General features: G+C 35.6%; 4 protein-coding genes across 11 annotated transcripts in view; 3 read left to right on the top strand and 1 right to left on the bottom strand.

The window, feature by feature from the left end:
• Positions 1-1342: 1342 nt before the first annotated feature.
• Positions 1343-3319, top strand: Ras64B (Ras oncogene at 64B). The gene is made up of 5 exons (XM_008197763.3): positions 1343-1434; positions 1494-1650; positions 1840-1927; positions 1996-2183; positions 2237-3319. Exons 2-5 carry the CDS (start codon positions 1546-1548, stop codon positions 2456-2458), a joined length of 603 nt encoding a protein of 200 aa, XP_008195985.1. The 5' UTR covers positions 1343-1434; positions 1494-1545; the 3' UTR covers positions 2459-3319.
• Positions 1493-4413, bottom strand: Mat1 (Menage a trois 1). Its single transcript, XM_015982125.2, has one exon. The coding sequence runs from the start codon at positions 4293-4295 to the stop codon at positions 3348-3350; it is 948 nt and encodes a 315-aa protein (XP_015837611.1). The 5' UTR covers positions 4296-4413; the 3' UTR covers positions 1493-3347.
• Positions 4414-5773: 1360 nt separating this feature from the next.
• On the top strand, positions 5774-8478 carry LOC664490 (uncharacterized). 2 transcript variants are annotated; one of them, XM_064355371.1, is made up of 6 exons: positions 5774-5958; positions 6464-7504; positions 7551-7652; positions 7707-7844; positions 7902-8145; positions 8193-8478. In XM_064355371.1, exons 2-6 carry the CDS (start codon positions 6580-6582, stop codon positions 8299-8301), a joined length of 1518 nt encoding a protein of 505 aa, XP_064211441.1. In that variant the 5' UTR covers positions 5774-5958; positions 6464-6579; the 3' UTR covers positions 8302-8478. The 2 variants fall into 2 exon arrangements, with proteins under 2 accessions (XP_064211441.1, XP_975585.1); XM_970492.4 differs by lacking the exon at positions 5774-5958 and having other exon boundaries at positions 6114-7504.
• Positions 8479-9591: 1113 nt separating this feature from the next.
• The window catches only part of Dhc64C (Dynein heavy chain 64C), a 20854-nt gene continuing 14552 nt past the window's right edge, over positions 9592-15893 (top strand). For all 7 annotated transcript variants that reach the window (XM_970491.4, XM_008197761.3, XM_064355370.1 and 4 more), the window contains exons 1-6: positions 9592-9968; positions 10018-10784; positions 12932-13224; positions 13280-13529; positions 13578-14022; positions 14081-14454. In XM_970491.4, the coding sequence (XP_975584.1) occupies positions 9725-9968; positions 10018-10784; positions 12932-13224; positions 13280-13529; positions 13578-14022; positions 14081-14454 (2373 nt within the window). In that variant the 5' untranslated portion in view covers positions 9592-9724. The remainder of the gene's footprint in view (positions 9969-10017; positions 10785-12931; positions 13225-13279; positions 13530-13577; positions 14023-14080; positions 14455-15893) is intronic.

Here is a 15893-nt window from a genome sequence, read left to right as displayed (position 1 = left end):
GCTGTTTTTTTGATCATTTGGGGAAACATGATACCGATAACAACATCTTCAGTCAAAGATACGTATAAGGTGTCTTAAAATTGGCAAATTCCAAAGCATTGTAGAGAACTTCTTTAGTATTCCAAATAAATATATTATAAAAAAAATAAAGATTCGTGGCTTCCCCACAAAGATACGTTGATTTGAAGTTTGAAGGTGCACTTCAAGTACATTGAATTGCGTTTTCTTCAAATGCAAACCAAAAATTTCAGTGTTTATTATTGTTTATGGTGTAGGTGATTGTAGAAAATAATAATGGCAAATAATTTCTCGAAAACCTAGCTTTATTTTGAAGTAAAAACATCTGTACTTTGTATTTTTTTAATGAAACGTTCACTTACAAAAATTTAAGATTTTTTTAAAATAAAGCTAATTTTTCGAGAAATTGTTTAACATTATTATTTTTCCACAATGACCCAGCTACACTATAAATGATAATAAACACCAAAATTTTGCATTTGAAGAAAACGCAATTCAAAAAGAATTCTGGAAACTAAAAACTGATTTCTGCAGCTAGTGAACAAATTCACACAAAATTCAAATCGGTGAAGTTTTTGAAAAAAAAATGTATCAAATAGTCATTTTTGTTGTAAACTTTAATAATTATTTTTGTTTATTTAAGAAATTCGGTACTTTTTGTGTACACTTTTTATAATAAGTTTCAAATAGTGCTATAAAAGCAGGAAAAGAGAGTGTAGATTAATTGTGCCAATAGTTATTAAAACATTATCTGTGTAAGTAATCTGTGGTTCTGGACTTTGTACAAATATTTTTATTGTAGTCGTATTCGTATTATAGTTATAATAAGATTAATAAGTTGAAATAATTTATGAAATGGAAAATAATCAGAACAACTTTAAATTAACTGCAACCACTTTAATTAATGGGTTCAACACAACAAAGTTTGAGATATAACATGAACTGTTTTTTTTTTTAATTTGGTTTGTGACTGTTATTTTCTGGCGAGTCCGTCCCTGAAAAGGGGGATGAACCAAGTACCTGATGGCCACATCTTGGAATGCGTCATCGCGGGGTGTTCGCTGGAACTGGCGGGAAACGAAGGTCAACGCATCTCCAGCTTCCACATTATGTAATTTTAATGCCCCATATTTACTTCTCGGAAAATGCTTTCCCACATCACCGGAAACACGCATTATTCATGAAACATGGTAATGGCATTTGCTAATTTGCATAAAAAACAACGAAGTCACCGACGGAAGGGTTGAAAATTAACACCGTGGGAGCATCACACACCCGCATCAATAAAATTTTCTTGCTAAATGCTCACATAGAGTGGTAAACAAGAAAAAGGATGATTTGTACTTGGCGCCGTCTAGTTGCCAACGTTGCGGCAGAATCGTGAATGTTACTAAATCTGTGACTAATTTTTTATTGGTAGGTTTAACTTCACGTTTAGTTGTTCTATATTTATTTTTTCCCTATTTTTAAATCAGTAGTTGAGTAAAGTCGTCGTAAATTAGTTTTAATTTGAAAAAGGAAATTAAAATGTCTAAGGTAACGGACAGGCCCAACAGTTATCAGACGTACAAATTGGTTATTGTGGGTGGAGGTGGTGTCGGAAAGTCCGCAATAACTTTGCAATTTATCCAGGTAATTATGCAAACACCGTCAATTTTGCATGTTTTCCGTTGTTGAAAAGGGCTGGTTTCATTAATCTAGCGTATGAAAATCGTCAGGTGTTATTGTCCCTAATTACATTTTCCTTTATATGGAGTGAAGTGTGTTTAACCTTGTAATTTATCCTACACTTTTGTGACAAGTTTCAAAACGAAATTCCAGAGCTACTTCGTTACCGACTACGACCCCACCATTGAGGACTCTTACACCAAACAATGTGTCATCGACGATATCCCCGCAAAACTAGACAGTAAGTAGCGCCCCAATGTTTACTCCCAAGCCCCAAAATAGCCCAAGGCTAACCCGCCAAAATTGCAGTTTTGGACACCGCCGGTCAGGAGGAATTCAGCGCCATGCGGGAACAATACATGAGATCGGGTGAAGGCTTCTTGCTCGTCTTTTCAGTAACAGAAAGGTCCAGCTTCGAGGAAGTGTACAAATTCCACAAACAGATCCTTAGAGTGAAGGACCGCGACGAGTTCCCCATGCTGATGGTGGGAAACAAGGTAATTCCTTGACCCTAATCTATTTTCCGTCCTTTGTAAACAGTTCCGTTTAGGTGGATCTGGAGCACCAGCGAGTCGTTTGGCAAGAGGAGGCGCAGCAGCTGGCCAGACAATTAAAAATCCCGTACATTGAATGCAGTGCCAAAATGAGGATGAATGTGGATAATGCCTTCTACGAACTGGTCCGCGTTGTGCGAAAATTCCAGTTATCGGAAAGACCGCCTCTAAAGACCGGCTACATGAAAAGGAACAAGAAAAAATGCTGCATGCTGTGAACGCGCACGCTAGACGCTTATTTTTATGTACACATCACTAAGGTTTTATGATATTTAAACGTAATTACGCTGTTAGGACATATCTGCACGGTCTTGTGTTCTTCTACAGATAAACAGGGGGACATTTGGCGTTTTCCCAGTGAAGTTTCCCAATCAAAATCCTTTTTACACTAATCAAAACTCCAGTGACCACACCCTTAGTGCGTATTGAATTTTCGTTGACCCCTTGTTTGTCTGATTTTAGCCGTCAAGCTCTATAAATATTGTATATAATATGTAGCTATAAAGAGAGGCAGACTTATATGAATATGACTCAAGCTTTTTTTGTATATAAGTTATTGTCTACCAAATAGAGAGTGAAAAACACCAATTTTATTTTTATATAAATTATATTTTTCTAGGCTACTAGTAGCTAGAATAGTTTTATGGATTCTTTGAGACAAATAAGATTGCCTGATTGTTCATTTAGAGATCTCGATAAAATTATTTCAACCGAAATAATTTTCAGTACATCACGTGAGATGATATTTACATTATGTAATTCCCATGAACACTGCCATTTGATGTTTTAATAGGCAGAATTGATTTAACAGAGTGTCAATTACATCTAATAAGCGAGTTACTAATGATATTTAGTTAGGCGGTAATAGACTTGACTCATATTTTTACACTAAACAAACGTTTGGTTTATTTCAAACTTACCAAAATAGCCCCCTTATTGATTGCTTAGTTTAACAGGTTTATCGCAAGTACAATTAGATGTAATCAACGGTGCTATTTATCGCGGGCACACTTTCTAGTTATAAATTTTAGATTTGTGTGTTCTATTTTAACAAAATAAATGTTTTAATGTACAAAAAATATCTTTATTCTCCAACACGTCAATAAATTAATGCACCGGCGCTTTCCTTACATGATACAGCCCCGAGAAGGCATCTTGCAGAGCCCTAACACACGCAATATTGGACCTGAAACCGCCAGCTCTCTCTTGCTCGTTTTCTGCCCGTACATGGTTCGTGTACCCCATACTGGCGATTTCTTCATCTGTTGGCAATTTGGGGCCATCGGTTTGCAAAACCAAAGGTTTATAAACAAATAAGGGGCCCTCTTCGATGGGAACAGGCAAAAATGAGCTTTGTGTCTGCCGCCCAATTTGAATCCCTGTTGAAAAGTGCGTCTTTTTGGCAGGCGCCGCCTTAGCCTCCTCCTCTTTGGCCTCCTTGGCTTGTTGGGCAAACGTTTCGACAATGTTTTTAGCATTTTCACTCGAAAACATCAACTCATCAATTAGCGCTTCCTTCTCCCGAATCTTCTTCTTCTTACTTTCAGTTTCCTCAATAATTATCTCCTGCTTACGCATCTCTTGCTGCTGTTTCTCCAACTCTAAGAGTTCCTCCAGCTCGTACTCTTCTCTCCCCAGTTTGCCTTTATTTTTCATTATTTGTTCGCGATTGTCGCGTTTGTATTGCTCAATCTTTTTGTTCGTGTTAACCACGTCGATGTTATTCGTCAGGTTGTAAATGATCGTCTCGACTTCCTCCAAATAATCGTTGAACTCAGCCAGCGAATTAAAATCCTCCTCTTTTTTGTTGAAATCGCGCAAGACGCGTTTGCGAATATCCACCTCTTTTTCAACTGAGGCATCCTCGAATAACTGGACGCGGAAGTTGTTGCGCCGGAGTGGAATGCGGCACTCGGGACAGCTCCCGGAGCCTTTGAGGAACAGCAAGTCCACGCAGCTTTCGCACAGCCCGTGGCCGCACACGTTTACCATCATTTTGAGTGATGGGTTTTGGAACTTTGAGGTCTTGCATCGCGGGCACGTAAAGTCCTCCATCGTGCAAGGAAAAGGGGGCAACTTTTTCGCACATCAACAGGAGCACATAACCTTACTTGCCGGCTGTCACACACATTGCTGTTACCACGTTATTTAATATTCGGAAGTAAAATTACCGTTGGGGGCGCCACTGAGCTAGGTCGAAAACAGTAACCATAAATGGCGGGAAAATGTTTATTCGGATATTTTGAGCGTTGTACGAATTTTGGGGCTTCACAATTATTACATTGCCTATGCGGAATGATTATTGCATCTTTGATGCAAGAAACTTATGTTGACAAATGTGAGATGACGAGGAAAACACGAATAACGAATGACTGTTTGGTTCACTTTCTTTATTGGAAAATTATTACAAAGACATTGAAAAGCCTACCTTTTGGCATAATTTACGTTTAAATGTATCAGCAGTTGTTAATCTTTATTGTAGTTTTGTAGATTTACCGCAGCATTTCATGATTTTTTCAGTGGAAAATTCTAACCTAAAATTCATAACACTTCACTAATTTATTGGTTTCTTGAGCCAAACTTTGTGTTCGCTGTGATCCATTACTTATAATCTTTAATTAAACAACTGCTTGATAACACTTTGTAATCAAAATTTAAATATTTTTCACTTTTTATCCACTTTCAAGTTCCAACAATAAACACTTTATACCACGAAAAACTACAGAACCAAAGTCAACGCTAGCATTTACCACCACGTACTTTTAAAGTAATTCTTTCTATTGTAAGTAATTAACACTATACACGCAAATTCATTAAATGTCAGTTAAATGTGGCATTACGAAAATTTCTTTACTGTTTTCGACATAGTTCAAAAGTCATCACCAGAGGGCGTGTAGTTAATTTTATTTCCGAATTGAAATTGCTTATAAGCAGAATTTGAGGCAAATAAGTATCAAAACAAATACAATAGCAAATACGAAGCCTAAGCAATGTTTTTCTTGATAAATTGAACCTTCAGCAGTTTTTATAATAGTTCAAATGCTCCGTGGCAGTAGATCAACCGTTTAAGCTGCGGGAAATGAGGCGCGAAAAATTGTAATTTGAAACCCAGTTTTAAATTATTACTATAAAAGCTTTATTTACACTGACTGTGCACACAAAAATAAAAACACTATAACAGTTTTTTTGAAACTGTAAGTTTTTATAATTATATAATAAAATTATATGATTTTATTAAAAAAATCTTTTTTTAATTTATTCTTCCCTCCTAAGGCTTAAGCACAGATTATATGGAGTTTACTCAAGTAAACAGACTTGTTGCAATATTTTGTGATGAATTAAAATGCTTATATCAAGTACAATAATTATTAAGAAGTTCTGCTTGAAAAAAAATATGATATTGAAGGTCAGAAAACAAAAACAAAAGCTATTTATATCTAATATTCCCTGGGAATAAATCAAATGAAATCATCTTTCGTAAAGTATTCTGCTTTTAACGTTCATGTGTACCAAAATTTTTAATTTACTAAAGACAAGAAATTGTGTCACTTAAATAAAAAAACACAAATTGAGAGTTTCTATATTAAACTAAATCCCAGCGACAAATTTTTTGAGCCAAGAAAACCCACCAAAAACTCTCAATTTGTGCTCCATTTCATTACAAAAAATGCAAATGAGTTGTTGCAAAACTCCACTATGAACTGAAATGGGACAATATGTAAGTTTTTTGATTTACGTTTCTAGACGATTGAACAAATAAGTAGGTACATAATTATACTATTCTTATTAACCTTTGATCTGTCTGATTGTTCACTTTGTTATTTTTTATCCCACAAAATGATGCAGATAATCACATGGCAAAGAATGCTACCGTAAACGGGCTTTGAAAATTTGTAACTATACTCACACACATGAGTTCAATAACCAAATTTGGTAGATTATTTAATTATAGATATTGTTATCTCCGTGTTTTTGTAAATTTCAATACAATGACGTGACATTGCTTATTAATATTTATTTATTCCGCAACCTTAACATTAAGCGCATCTTCATGAAAACAAGATCCGTCATGCTATCTCGCACTATCAAACGTAAAACGCCAGTAAAGTTCAAATGATCAAGATAATTAGCCACTTTAAATCCCCAACCGGAATGCAGCTTGATCATGTAACTTTTATTTCTTTTTTGCCGTTTCTCCTCCAACATCTTTAAATCACTGTAAGGCCACCGACTCGCCCCAAGAAACCTGTTCTCAGTGAGAATCCATCTATTCAGCTATGCTGCACGCGATTTACTATGAAACCAAAAACTGTCCTTAAGTGAAGTGTCTTTGACAAAAATGGCATCGACGGCGGAACTGGTCACCGCGTCCGTCGCGGACCTCCAGCCGAAGACCTTCCGGACGATGACCACCAAAGAGCGCCTCCACTACATCAAGAACATAATCACCGTGGAGCCCCTAATCGCGGCGTACCTCCTCGCTTCCATCATCTGCGGGCCCGCGCTGTACAACCTCGAGTTCGAGAAGGGCTGCCGGTCCAACCTGCAGCTCAATGACTCCATCTGCGACGCCATCCTCAGCGGAGAGGCCACAAATTACTCGGAGGAGAACGAGAAAATCCAGATTTTGATCGGGGACATGCACTCGTGGCAGATACCCCTCCAGAGCGTCATGCCCCTAATTTTGGTCCTGTTTTTGGGGTCGTACAGCGACAGGCACAAGCTGCGCAAGCCCTTTCTCTTGATTCCCGTCCTGGGGGAGTTTTTCGCCGTCGCGGGGTGCATCCTGTGTGTTGTTTTCATGAAAGAGTGGCCGCTGGCGTCACAAGGGATCGCTCAGACGGTCATCCCGTCTTTCTTCGGGGGCCAGACGATGATTGTCATGGCTGTTTTTGCCTACATTGCTGATGTCAGCACTGTGGAGATGCGGACTTTAAGGGTCGGGGTTGTGCAAATCGTTTTGAACGTTTGCACTCCTGTGGGACAGGCTGTTAGTGGGATTTTGTTTGAGAAAATCGGCTATTATGGAGTTTTGTCGATTGCCGTTGTTTGTTATTTATTCGCGATTTTGTACGGGATTTTTTGGATTAAAGAACCGCATCAGCCCGATGTTATTTCAAAGAAATCGTTTTTTGTCGATGCTTTTGACCCCAAACATGCGGTGGAAACTTTCAATCTTCTATTCAAAAAGAGCAAAGGGAATAATCGAGCGTTCGTGGTCGCCGTTTTGTTCATTTTGTTCATTTACAGTATAGTGGTTACAGGTTGGTAACAGTGTTTGGTTTTCCTCGGATTTAAACCTGGTTGTAGGTGAAGGAGGAGTTTTTTATTTGTACGTTCAAGGATTTTTTAACTGGGGTCCTCTTGAATACAGTTACTTTATTACTATTAATACCGTTATTCATTTAGTGGGTGAGTACCAAAGTACCAAATGAGATACACGAATTAGAGTTAATTTTATTAAAGGGACATTAATTGGGGTTCCCCTATTTACCAAATTTCTCTCACTGGGGGATTTGATGATTTTACTCATCACATTTGTGGATAAAATTGTAACAAATATTGTTTTCGGTTTGGCCAAAACTGATGTCATGTTATATGTTGGTAACTCTTTAGATTTAATTTTTAAATTGTACGTAATTATTGTGACTTGTCTTTTAGCCACTGCTGTAAGCATAATTACCGGAATTTCTAACATTGCTATAAGATCATTGGCTACGAAAGTGGTTTCACAAGAGGATTTAGGAAAAGCTCAGTCTTTATTTGGAATTTGTGAAGCCATAGGTCCAGCAATTGCCGCTCCGCTGTACAATAAAGCAATTTATTTAAACAGTTTAGATACTTTACCTTCGGCTTATTTTTATTTTGGAGCAATTTTACATGTTTTGTTGTTGGTGGTGATAATGTAAGTGAGTAAAAAAATATAAATTATTATTACGATGGAAATTTTAGATGGATGTATTATGCAAGTAAGTCGGAAGAAAAAGGTGACATCGAAAAAGAACAGCCAAACAATGCAAATGAAAAAGTCTCAGAGGAATTCCAGATGACCCATATTTAGCAGAAACTTGCAATTTGTAAATAATAATGAAAGAGAAACTATTTCATTTTATATATTTTTTATGATGTATTTAAAATAAAAAATAAAGTTCCCAGTTTTTAAAAAAGAAATTAAATTTAGAAATGCGTCAAGTGAACATTTTTCTAAATACTTGTAATTTATTAGATAAAGACAAAAGAATATAACTAAAATAAAAAATGAGCTCTTCTATAAAGAATTTATTTATCATTTCTAATTTATTTATAAACGAAACAATGTGCAATTTTTTATAAATATGATTCGTGCGGTAATTACTAATTATACGCAGATTGAAAAATGATAAATATTATTTTTAACCTTTGATCTCTCGGTTTATTGAGTTTGTTTATTTCTCATTTGTGCGAGTCTGTAAAAAAAGAACCAAACAGTGAGAATGAAGTCGTCTCAGGGAGTTCCGAATGACTCATTTATATTGTAGTCAAAAAATTGTAATTTGTAAATAAGTGTAATTATATTTAAGTGATAATAAAGATTTAAATTTTCCATATGTTAAGGTTTGGAACCTTCACTTAATAACACCTTCAAATTAATGATTCCGTTTTTTATGAACATTAATGGTTAATGAGATATGTAGTTTTATTAGTATTAATTTCGAAAAATTAGGAAAAACCAAACCACTGTTAGCTTAATTTTTATTGCTGGTCATTAGGGTATTATTACATAAAGAATAAAGTGGACAAAAAAAGTGGTATGTACGGATTAAGGTAATATGTACGTAAAAGTAGTACATACAACGATGTTATATGTCAAAAAATAAATGAGCTTCAGTAAAAATAAGTGTTTCTTTTTAAACAAAACGTTTTGAATGGTCGAGTAGTTATTTTACACCAAGATACTAAAGTTAAGTTTCTTTCTGCTGAGTTTTTCCCAAAAAGTTATTTTTTTAACTTCAATTTTAAAATACTATGCAACCAACATTATACACGTGTTCACACCGTTGACTATGTCAGTCACTTTAAAAACGATTTCTACAAAAAATGTAGGAATTCTGATGGGCCTTACTTTACAGATGAATTCTAGTTTTCAAACACATTAACACTTTACGGACGATGTCGAAAATTAAGATTTTACAAAGACAAATGGTTGAAGTTTAAATTATATGAACTACCGGTCTACTTACTCTACTGGTGTTAAAGACGAAAATTTAAAAAATCACTTAAAACCGGTTCTACAAGCAGTTTTTTGTCTACACCTTATCTATTATCAGCTTTTTTATCTTTCTTATCATTGACTCGTCCTTTGCTCCCTCCTTATTGGCCTCTTTTGTGTCTGCATTTCCGCAACTCGCCATTTGCAAGGCAGCTGTCACCGGCAGGTGACGTTTCTTGCATTCGTGGTGTGTCCGTTATTTGCGTGTTTTACGTGTTTTTAACCGTGTACCCCCATGGGGGACTCTCTGGAAGGGAGTGAATCGACTCCCGAGCCACAAAATGTGGCAATCGTCGATTTTAACGACTTCACTAACTTTATAACGAAAGCGGCCACTGTGCTCTTACCGGAAGACAACCAGTGGGAACTCACCAATCTCCGGGCGGCTCTTGACGACAAATCCAACCAAGAGACCATCCGGAAGTTCCTCAGCGACTCCCAAGTCTCGATTCTCTATATCCAGAGGAATCCATCCAAAGGTAAGTGGCCAAAGGTGTGACTAACCTCATGACCTTGACTCTCGTCCAGACGACGACAGCGACCAACCTCCTGAGGGCGAGGAAGAGAAAGAACCGGTCACTTTTTACATCAGCAATGAGGTCCACTACTCCAATTCCAAAATGTCCAGTTTGGTTTGCATCAAACGAGGGGCTGTCATTGAAGCGGATAAGAGCATTCGGGCGCAAGTGCGTCTCATGAATTTCAGCGATGGCTCGCCTTACGAGATCCTCCATTCATACATCAGCAAAACGGTGGCTCCATTTTTCAAATCGTATGTTAAGGAGTCAGGCAGAGCTGACCGCGATGGTGATAAGATGGCACCCTCTGTTGAGAAAACAATCGCGGAGCTGGAAATGGGGCTCCTGCATTTGCAACAAAATATTGATATTCCGGAAATTACACTTCAAGTGCACCCCTACGTTGCTAGCTTGATTAAACAGTGTGCTGATGAAGGGCGCAAACCGAAAGTTGCTGATTTTAGCGATAAAGTTGAAGATTCGAATTTTTTGAATCAGTTGCAACACGGGGTTAATCGCTGGATTAAGGAGATTCAGAAGGTGACGAAATTGGATCGGGATCCATCGTCAGGGACCGCTTTACAAGAGATTAGTTTCTGGTTGAATTTAGAAAGAGCGCTGCATAGGATTCAGGAGAAGAGGGAGAGTATGGAAGTCGCTTTGACTTTGGATATTCTCAAACATGGGAAGAGGTTTCATGCAACTGTGTCTTTTGACACAGATACAGGGTTGAAACAGGCCATTGCCACCGTGAATGACTACAATCCACTAATGAAGGTATAACATTAGTATCAAATTATTTATAAGAAAACTCTACTTATTATACAGTTTTATTGAGTCGTAATAATAACGTACGTTATTTGCTTGCTGAAGAAATAGAAAAATCTTAACGTCAACGTGAACATCATTGGAAAGACGTATTGGGTGGAATTTACAAAAATAAGTATTTGTTTTTAACACAGATTATTTTTTTACTTACGATGTTTTTCCTTGAATATGTATTAACACATATTTAATGAAAATAAGGATAAGAATTTAAGTATAAGGTTTTCCTAATTTTTATTAGCAGAAGGTAATGCTTATTTTTGTATTAATAAAGATAAGGGTAAGCTTTTAAAATTAAGCAAATGCTTCCAAAAATATAGATTTGCTAAATGCTTTACTTATCAAAATATAGAGATGACTGGCAGGCTGCAGCCATGTACAAAGCTTAATGTGTATTTTTTTTATACAATTTGTAATCATTTGTTCAAAATGTTTTTAGCAAACATCCACAAAAATACTTGCATTCACATTATTTTCTGATTTTTTGTTTTGGTAGCCAAGATCTTTTAATTTTAAATTCTTAAATTTGAAAGATTTTTTGTTTCATCTGTTTCTTAAGTAAAGGTGTTAATAGATGAAGATCTAGCAGGTGGCGGTGACAATTTTTTAGGAGTATTCCGAATTGAAGAAAACTCTTCTTGTTTTCTTTGTTGAATTAGTAACTGCTTCAAACTCTAAAAATTAGGAATTTTTTATAATGTAAGATTAAATATTTTCCTGTTCACTTTGCGTAATAACCAAAAATATTTTTTCAGAAGCGCTTAGCTTTATTTTTCTATTGGCAGTTACATTTTTATCTGTTTTCTTTTTTATGTATTATGTATGTTTATCAACTAATTTTCTCAGTGCGTAGTTCATTCATACGTACTTCTGCTTCCTCGTTTTCGTATTTTTATGGAGAGCACTTGGCTTTTATTTAAAATAAAAGGATTTTTTGTAATAATTTTACTATAATTATTTATTCAAGTTTTTTTCTCAGGCAAAGATTTATCATCAAATGAGAAATCACTAGCCATTCAACAATGGCATAATTATTAATTAACTGCAGAATATTTTAGTATGTGTATTGTATATAGCTTACTTCTCTTATGAAATGTTTAAATCAAAAATTAAATTCAGTTAATTGAAAAACAAGATATTTTAAGTTTTTTAAGTGACGCAACTGAAAAACAATTTCCTAGAATCAGAAGCAAACGTTTATAAGTATAAGCGTTTTATTATTAATACAAAATCCAGGATTTGCTATTGCACATCCTTTTACTTTATTGTAAAATCTTATACTACTAAGTAAATAGGAAGTACCTATTTTTATTAACACCACCCATCACGTCTTTTTGTCTTACTTATATGTTATACGTGAAATTTTTTGTGAATTCTGAAAAATTTTTAATCTTCGGATCAATAAAGATAACGAATTAGCACTTCTAAGAACAGTTCTTGATTGTAATTTGTCATAAACTCGTAAATTATAATGAGAAGCAAAATATTTGTCAAAAATCTAAATGCAATAAGGGCAACTGACAAGAAGCTTTCCCTAAGAAGGAAGCGTAAACATACAAAGCATATCGTCAAATTGTTAAAAAAATGATCGGACTTTTAAATCTAAAATACGCATTATATTTTTTATGATTACAATTTGTTTCGATTCGCTCTACGAAAAGAAACGGATCCTAATCAATTCTTCGAGGACTCAAATTATAATTACGTCCCCAAATGCAGCAACATTTAATACATCTTTCATAATCTGATTATTATTTTGAGGTGGAAGTCATGTAGAAGTTTCCACGTCTTGCTAAAAGTCCTAGATCAAGTCTAATTTAAAAACGTACGCCTAATATTCTGTGCCTAAGGTACGTTAAAGGATCTACGTTAAAATTGTGCATAAAACGAAGTTTTTTATATTATTTATTATTACACGAATGAAAAGAGAATTCTTTAATCATGTAATTAACAATGAAATTTTTAATAATAAAAAATGGCAAAAAATATGTGTTTCTTGTAAGCATTTAGCTTGTCTTAAAGTATTTCTTAAAAAATACATTGCTATCTTCCGTTAATTTTGTTTCTTGGTTATTCATTCATTTTATTCGACTTTAAAGGATTTCCCAATCAACGATTTACTCTCGGCGACCGAATTAGAGCGGATTCGAGCAGCCGTTCAATTAATTTTCGCCCACCTCCGAAAAATCAGATCAACAAAATACCCAATCCAGCGTTGTTTGCGTCTCGTTGAAGCAATTTCTCGTGATTTGGGTGCCCAACTACTCAAAGTTTTGGGTACCAGACGCTTAATGCACATTCCTTTCGACGAATTCGAAAAAGTGATGACCCAGTGTTTTGATGTTTTCACTATTTGGGAAGATGAATATGAAAAACTACAAGCCCTACTTCGGTAAATTTACATTTACTGTCTTTTTTGTTAATCTTATTTTGTCAAAATTGTTTAGAGACATCATTAAGAAAAAACGGGACGAACAAATGAAGATGGTATGGCGCATTTCGGCCCAACACAAGAAGCTTCAAAGTCGCATGGAACACATGCGGAAATTCCGCCGTCAACATGAACAGCTTCGGACTGTTATAGTCCGGGTGTTGCGGCCTTCGGTGCGCGACACCGCAGCCCCCGTTGAAGGAGAGGATTTGGAGCAGTCCAAACCAACCCTATCGTTGGATGCAGCCGATGCTAATGCCATTGAGGTCCGATAATCCATCAACCATGATGTCTTATTTTTTTTGTATTTTTAGGAAGTTAATTTAGCTTACGAGAATGTGAAAGAAGTCGATTGTTTGGACATTTCTAAGGAAGGGCAAGACGCCTGGGATGCGGCTGTCCAACGCTATGAAGAACGTATCGATCGAGTCGAAACTCGCATCACTGCACATCTCAGAGACCAGCTTGGCACAGCCAAGAATGCCAACGAAATGTTCAGGATTTTTTCGCGCTTTAATGCACTTTTCGTGCGGCCACATATTCGCGGGGCTATCAGGGAGTACCAAACTCACTTGATCCAACGAGTAAAAGATGATATCGAAGCCCTGCATGAGAAATTCAAGGTCCAGTACCCTCAAAGTAACAGCGCTCGAATCAGCAAAGTCCGCGATTTGCCACCAGTCGCCGGTTCAATCATTTGGGCAAGACAGATTGATCACCAATTAACCACTTATTTGCGACGTGTTGAAGACGTTTTAGGTAATAAATTAATTTTTTGTTGTTTTTTTTTTCGAAATTATTTATTTTTTTAATAAAGGCAAGGGTTGGGAAAATCACATCGAGGGTCAGAAGCTTAAAGCTGACGGTGATAGTTTTCGAGTGAAGCTCAATACGCAAGAAATTTTCGATGATTGGGCACGTAATGTGCAACAACGTAATTTGGGAGTGACAGGTCGTATTTTTACGATTGAAGCTGTGCGTTCGAGGAGCGGACGTGGGAATGTTTTGAAGTTGAGAGTTAATTTTCTGCCGGAAATTATTACTTTGGCGAAAGAAGTGCGAAATTTGAAATGTTTAGGGTTTCGGGTGCCGCTAGCGATTGTTAATAAGGCGCATCAGGCCAATCAGTTGTATCCGTTTGCGATTTCACTGATTGAGAGTGTGAGGACCTACGAGATGACTCTGGAAAAGGTACGTAAAGTGCTATTTGTTTTAGAGATTATTATAATAGCGTTGGAAGCGAGTGGTAATGATTTATCATATGAATGAATTTAAATACGTTCGAAGAAAATTAATATACACTCGAAGAATCGGGAGACTCACGACTTTAACAAACACTTGAAAAATTGATATTGAGGAAAGAAATAAAGTATTACGTTCCCTAACAATTAATTGTTTGTACGAATTCATTTTTACAAGGTAAATGCACGTCAACCTAATAAATGTTTATTAAAAGAATTCAAGTATAAATAATTGAAGAAGTTTGTTTATTTTGTAACTTATAAGTTATGAGTGGTTATGACCTGTTTAAAAACTACTTTAAAGCACTACTAAACATAAAATTAAAATACAAAAAAAAACATGAATGATATCTGATAACTAATTGTTTGGACAAAAAAAAGAAAAACTTTTTAGGAATTTGACATCTTCGTTGGCTCTGATGACTATTCTACTTACCGGTGGCTACTTTTAACGATTCTGTCGCAGATTTTTGGCGTTTTATTGCTCCAAACATGTCCTATTTAATTTTTTAGATGTTTTTTGAAAAGCTAACTTTTTATTATGTGCTAAAAAGACGCAATGATATTTAAATCCGGGCTATTTGCTGGTCAAGACATAATGTTATTGTCAGAATTACCAAATCGTTATTACAAATCTTGTGTGGCAAGAAACATATTTTTTTTAATAAAAATACCTTCGGGATAAAACTTGTCAGTGGGTGTTGGTAATAAACGTCTTTGCAAGTATATTTGGTATTTACTGCATACTGCTCCATATATGAACTCAAATTGCTCAAAATTCTTTACAAACATTTATCCCCTAGAGTATCCTCATACAATTTATTCCTTGGTAAATTTAATCGTACTTTTAAGACAGTCTTTGTGAAAGATCTCTTGTTTATTTTTTATTACTTGTTTTTGAGAATTACAGAATCTCGAACGCATATATCAAATTAAAATTCTAAATATCACGTTCTTCCAGTCATTATATGTCCACTGCCACTAACTTTTGACCCACAGAATTTTCCCCTTTTTGAGCAGAAGAGGGAAATGGTATTTTTTGCCTAGTTAAAATTATTATTTTGTAAAGTAACATAACATTATTATTCAATTGTGTCTACCTTATAAAACCAAGTACTGTTTTTTTGTCCGTCTGCACAACATTCTCAAGAAAATTCGAATATGTTTCTGCAATGCTTAGAGCAATAACTTTCCTTAAAATGCTTCTGCGGCAACTTTTACAAATTTTTACTAAGTGTCGTAGCAGCCTTTGTGTCACAACTCATGGTCAAAGTATTATACTTTGCTTTCCATATACTTGTATAATATTGCCACCGAAGAATTGGCAATATTTAGTTTTTTAGAATTACTTCCAGAGTGAACATTTCAAAGGAATTATTTTGCCTTTGT

The sequence above is a fragment of the Tribolium castaneum genome, chromosome 3, assembly GCF_031307605.1.
Source record: "Tribolium castaneum strain GA2 chromosome 3, icTriCast1.1, whole genome shotgun sequence".
NCBI classification, from domain to species: Eukaryota; Metazoa; Arthropoda; class Insecta; order Coleoptera; family Tenebrionidae; genus Tribolium; species Tribolium castaneum.
This window is presented reverse-complemented; position numbering and strand designations above follow the sequence as displayed.

What these genes read in the sequence shown, in the direction of transcription:
- Mat1 (XM_015982125.2), bottom strand. Translation starts at nt 4,295, where the DNA reads ATGGAGGACTTTACGTGCCCGCGATGCAAGACCTCAAAGTTCCAAAAC.
- LOC664490 (XM_064355371.1), top strand. Translation starts at nt 6,580, where the DNA reads ATGGCATCGACGGCGGAACTGGTCACCGCGTCCGTCGCGGACCTCCAG. An exon ending in TACCGTTATTCATTTAGTGG is followed by an intron (nt 7,653 to 7,706) that starts GTGAGTACCAAA and finishes ATTTTATTAAAG; the next exon opens with GGACATTAATTGGGGTTCCC. An exon ending in TTGTTGTTGGTGGTGATAAT is followed by an intron (nt 8,146 to 8,192) that starts GTAAGTGAGTAA and finishes TGGAAATTTTAG; the next exon opens with ATGGATGTATTATGCAAGTA.
- Ras64B (XM_008197763.3), top strand. Translation starts at nt 1,546, where the DNA reads ATGTCTAAGGTAACGGACAGGCCCAACAGTTATCAGACGTACAAATTG. An exon ending in TAACTTTGCAATTTATCCAG is followed by an intron (nt 1,651 to 1,839) that starts GTAATTATGCAA and finishes ACGAAATTCCAG; the next exon opens with AGCTACTTCGTTACCGACTA. An exon ending in TATCCCCGCAAAACTAGACA is followed by an intron (nt 1,928 to 1,995) that starts GTAAGTAGCGCC and finishes CCAAAATTGCAG; the next exon opens with TTTTGGACACCGCCGGTCAG.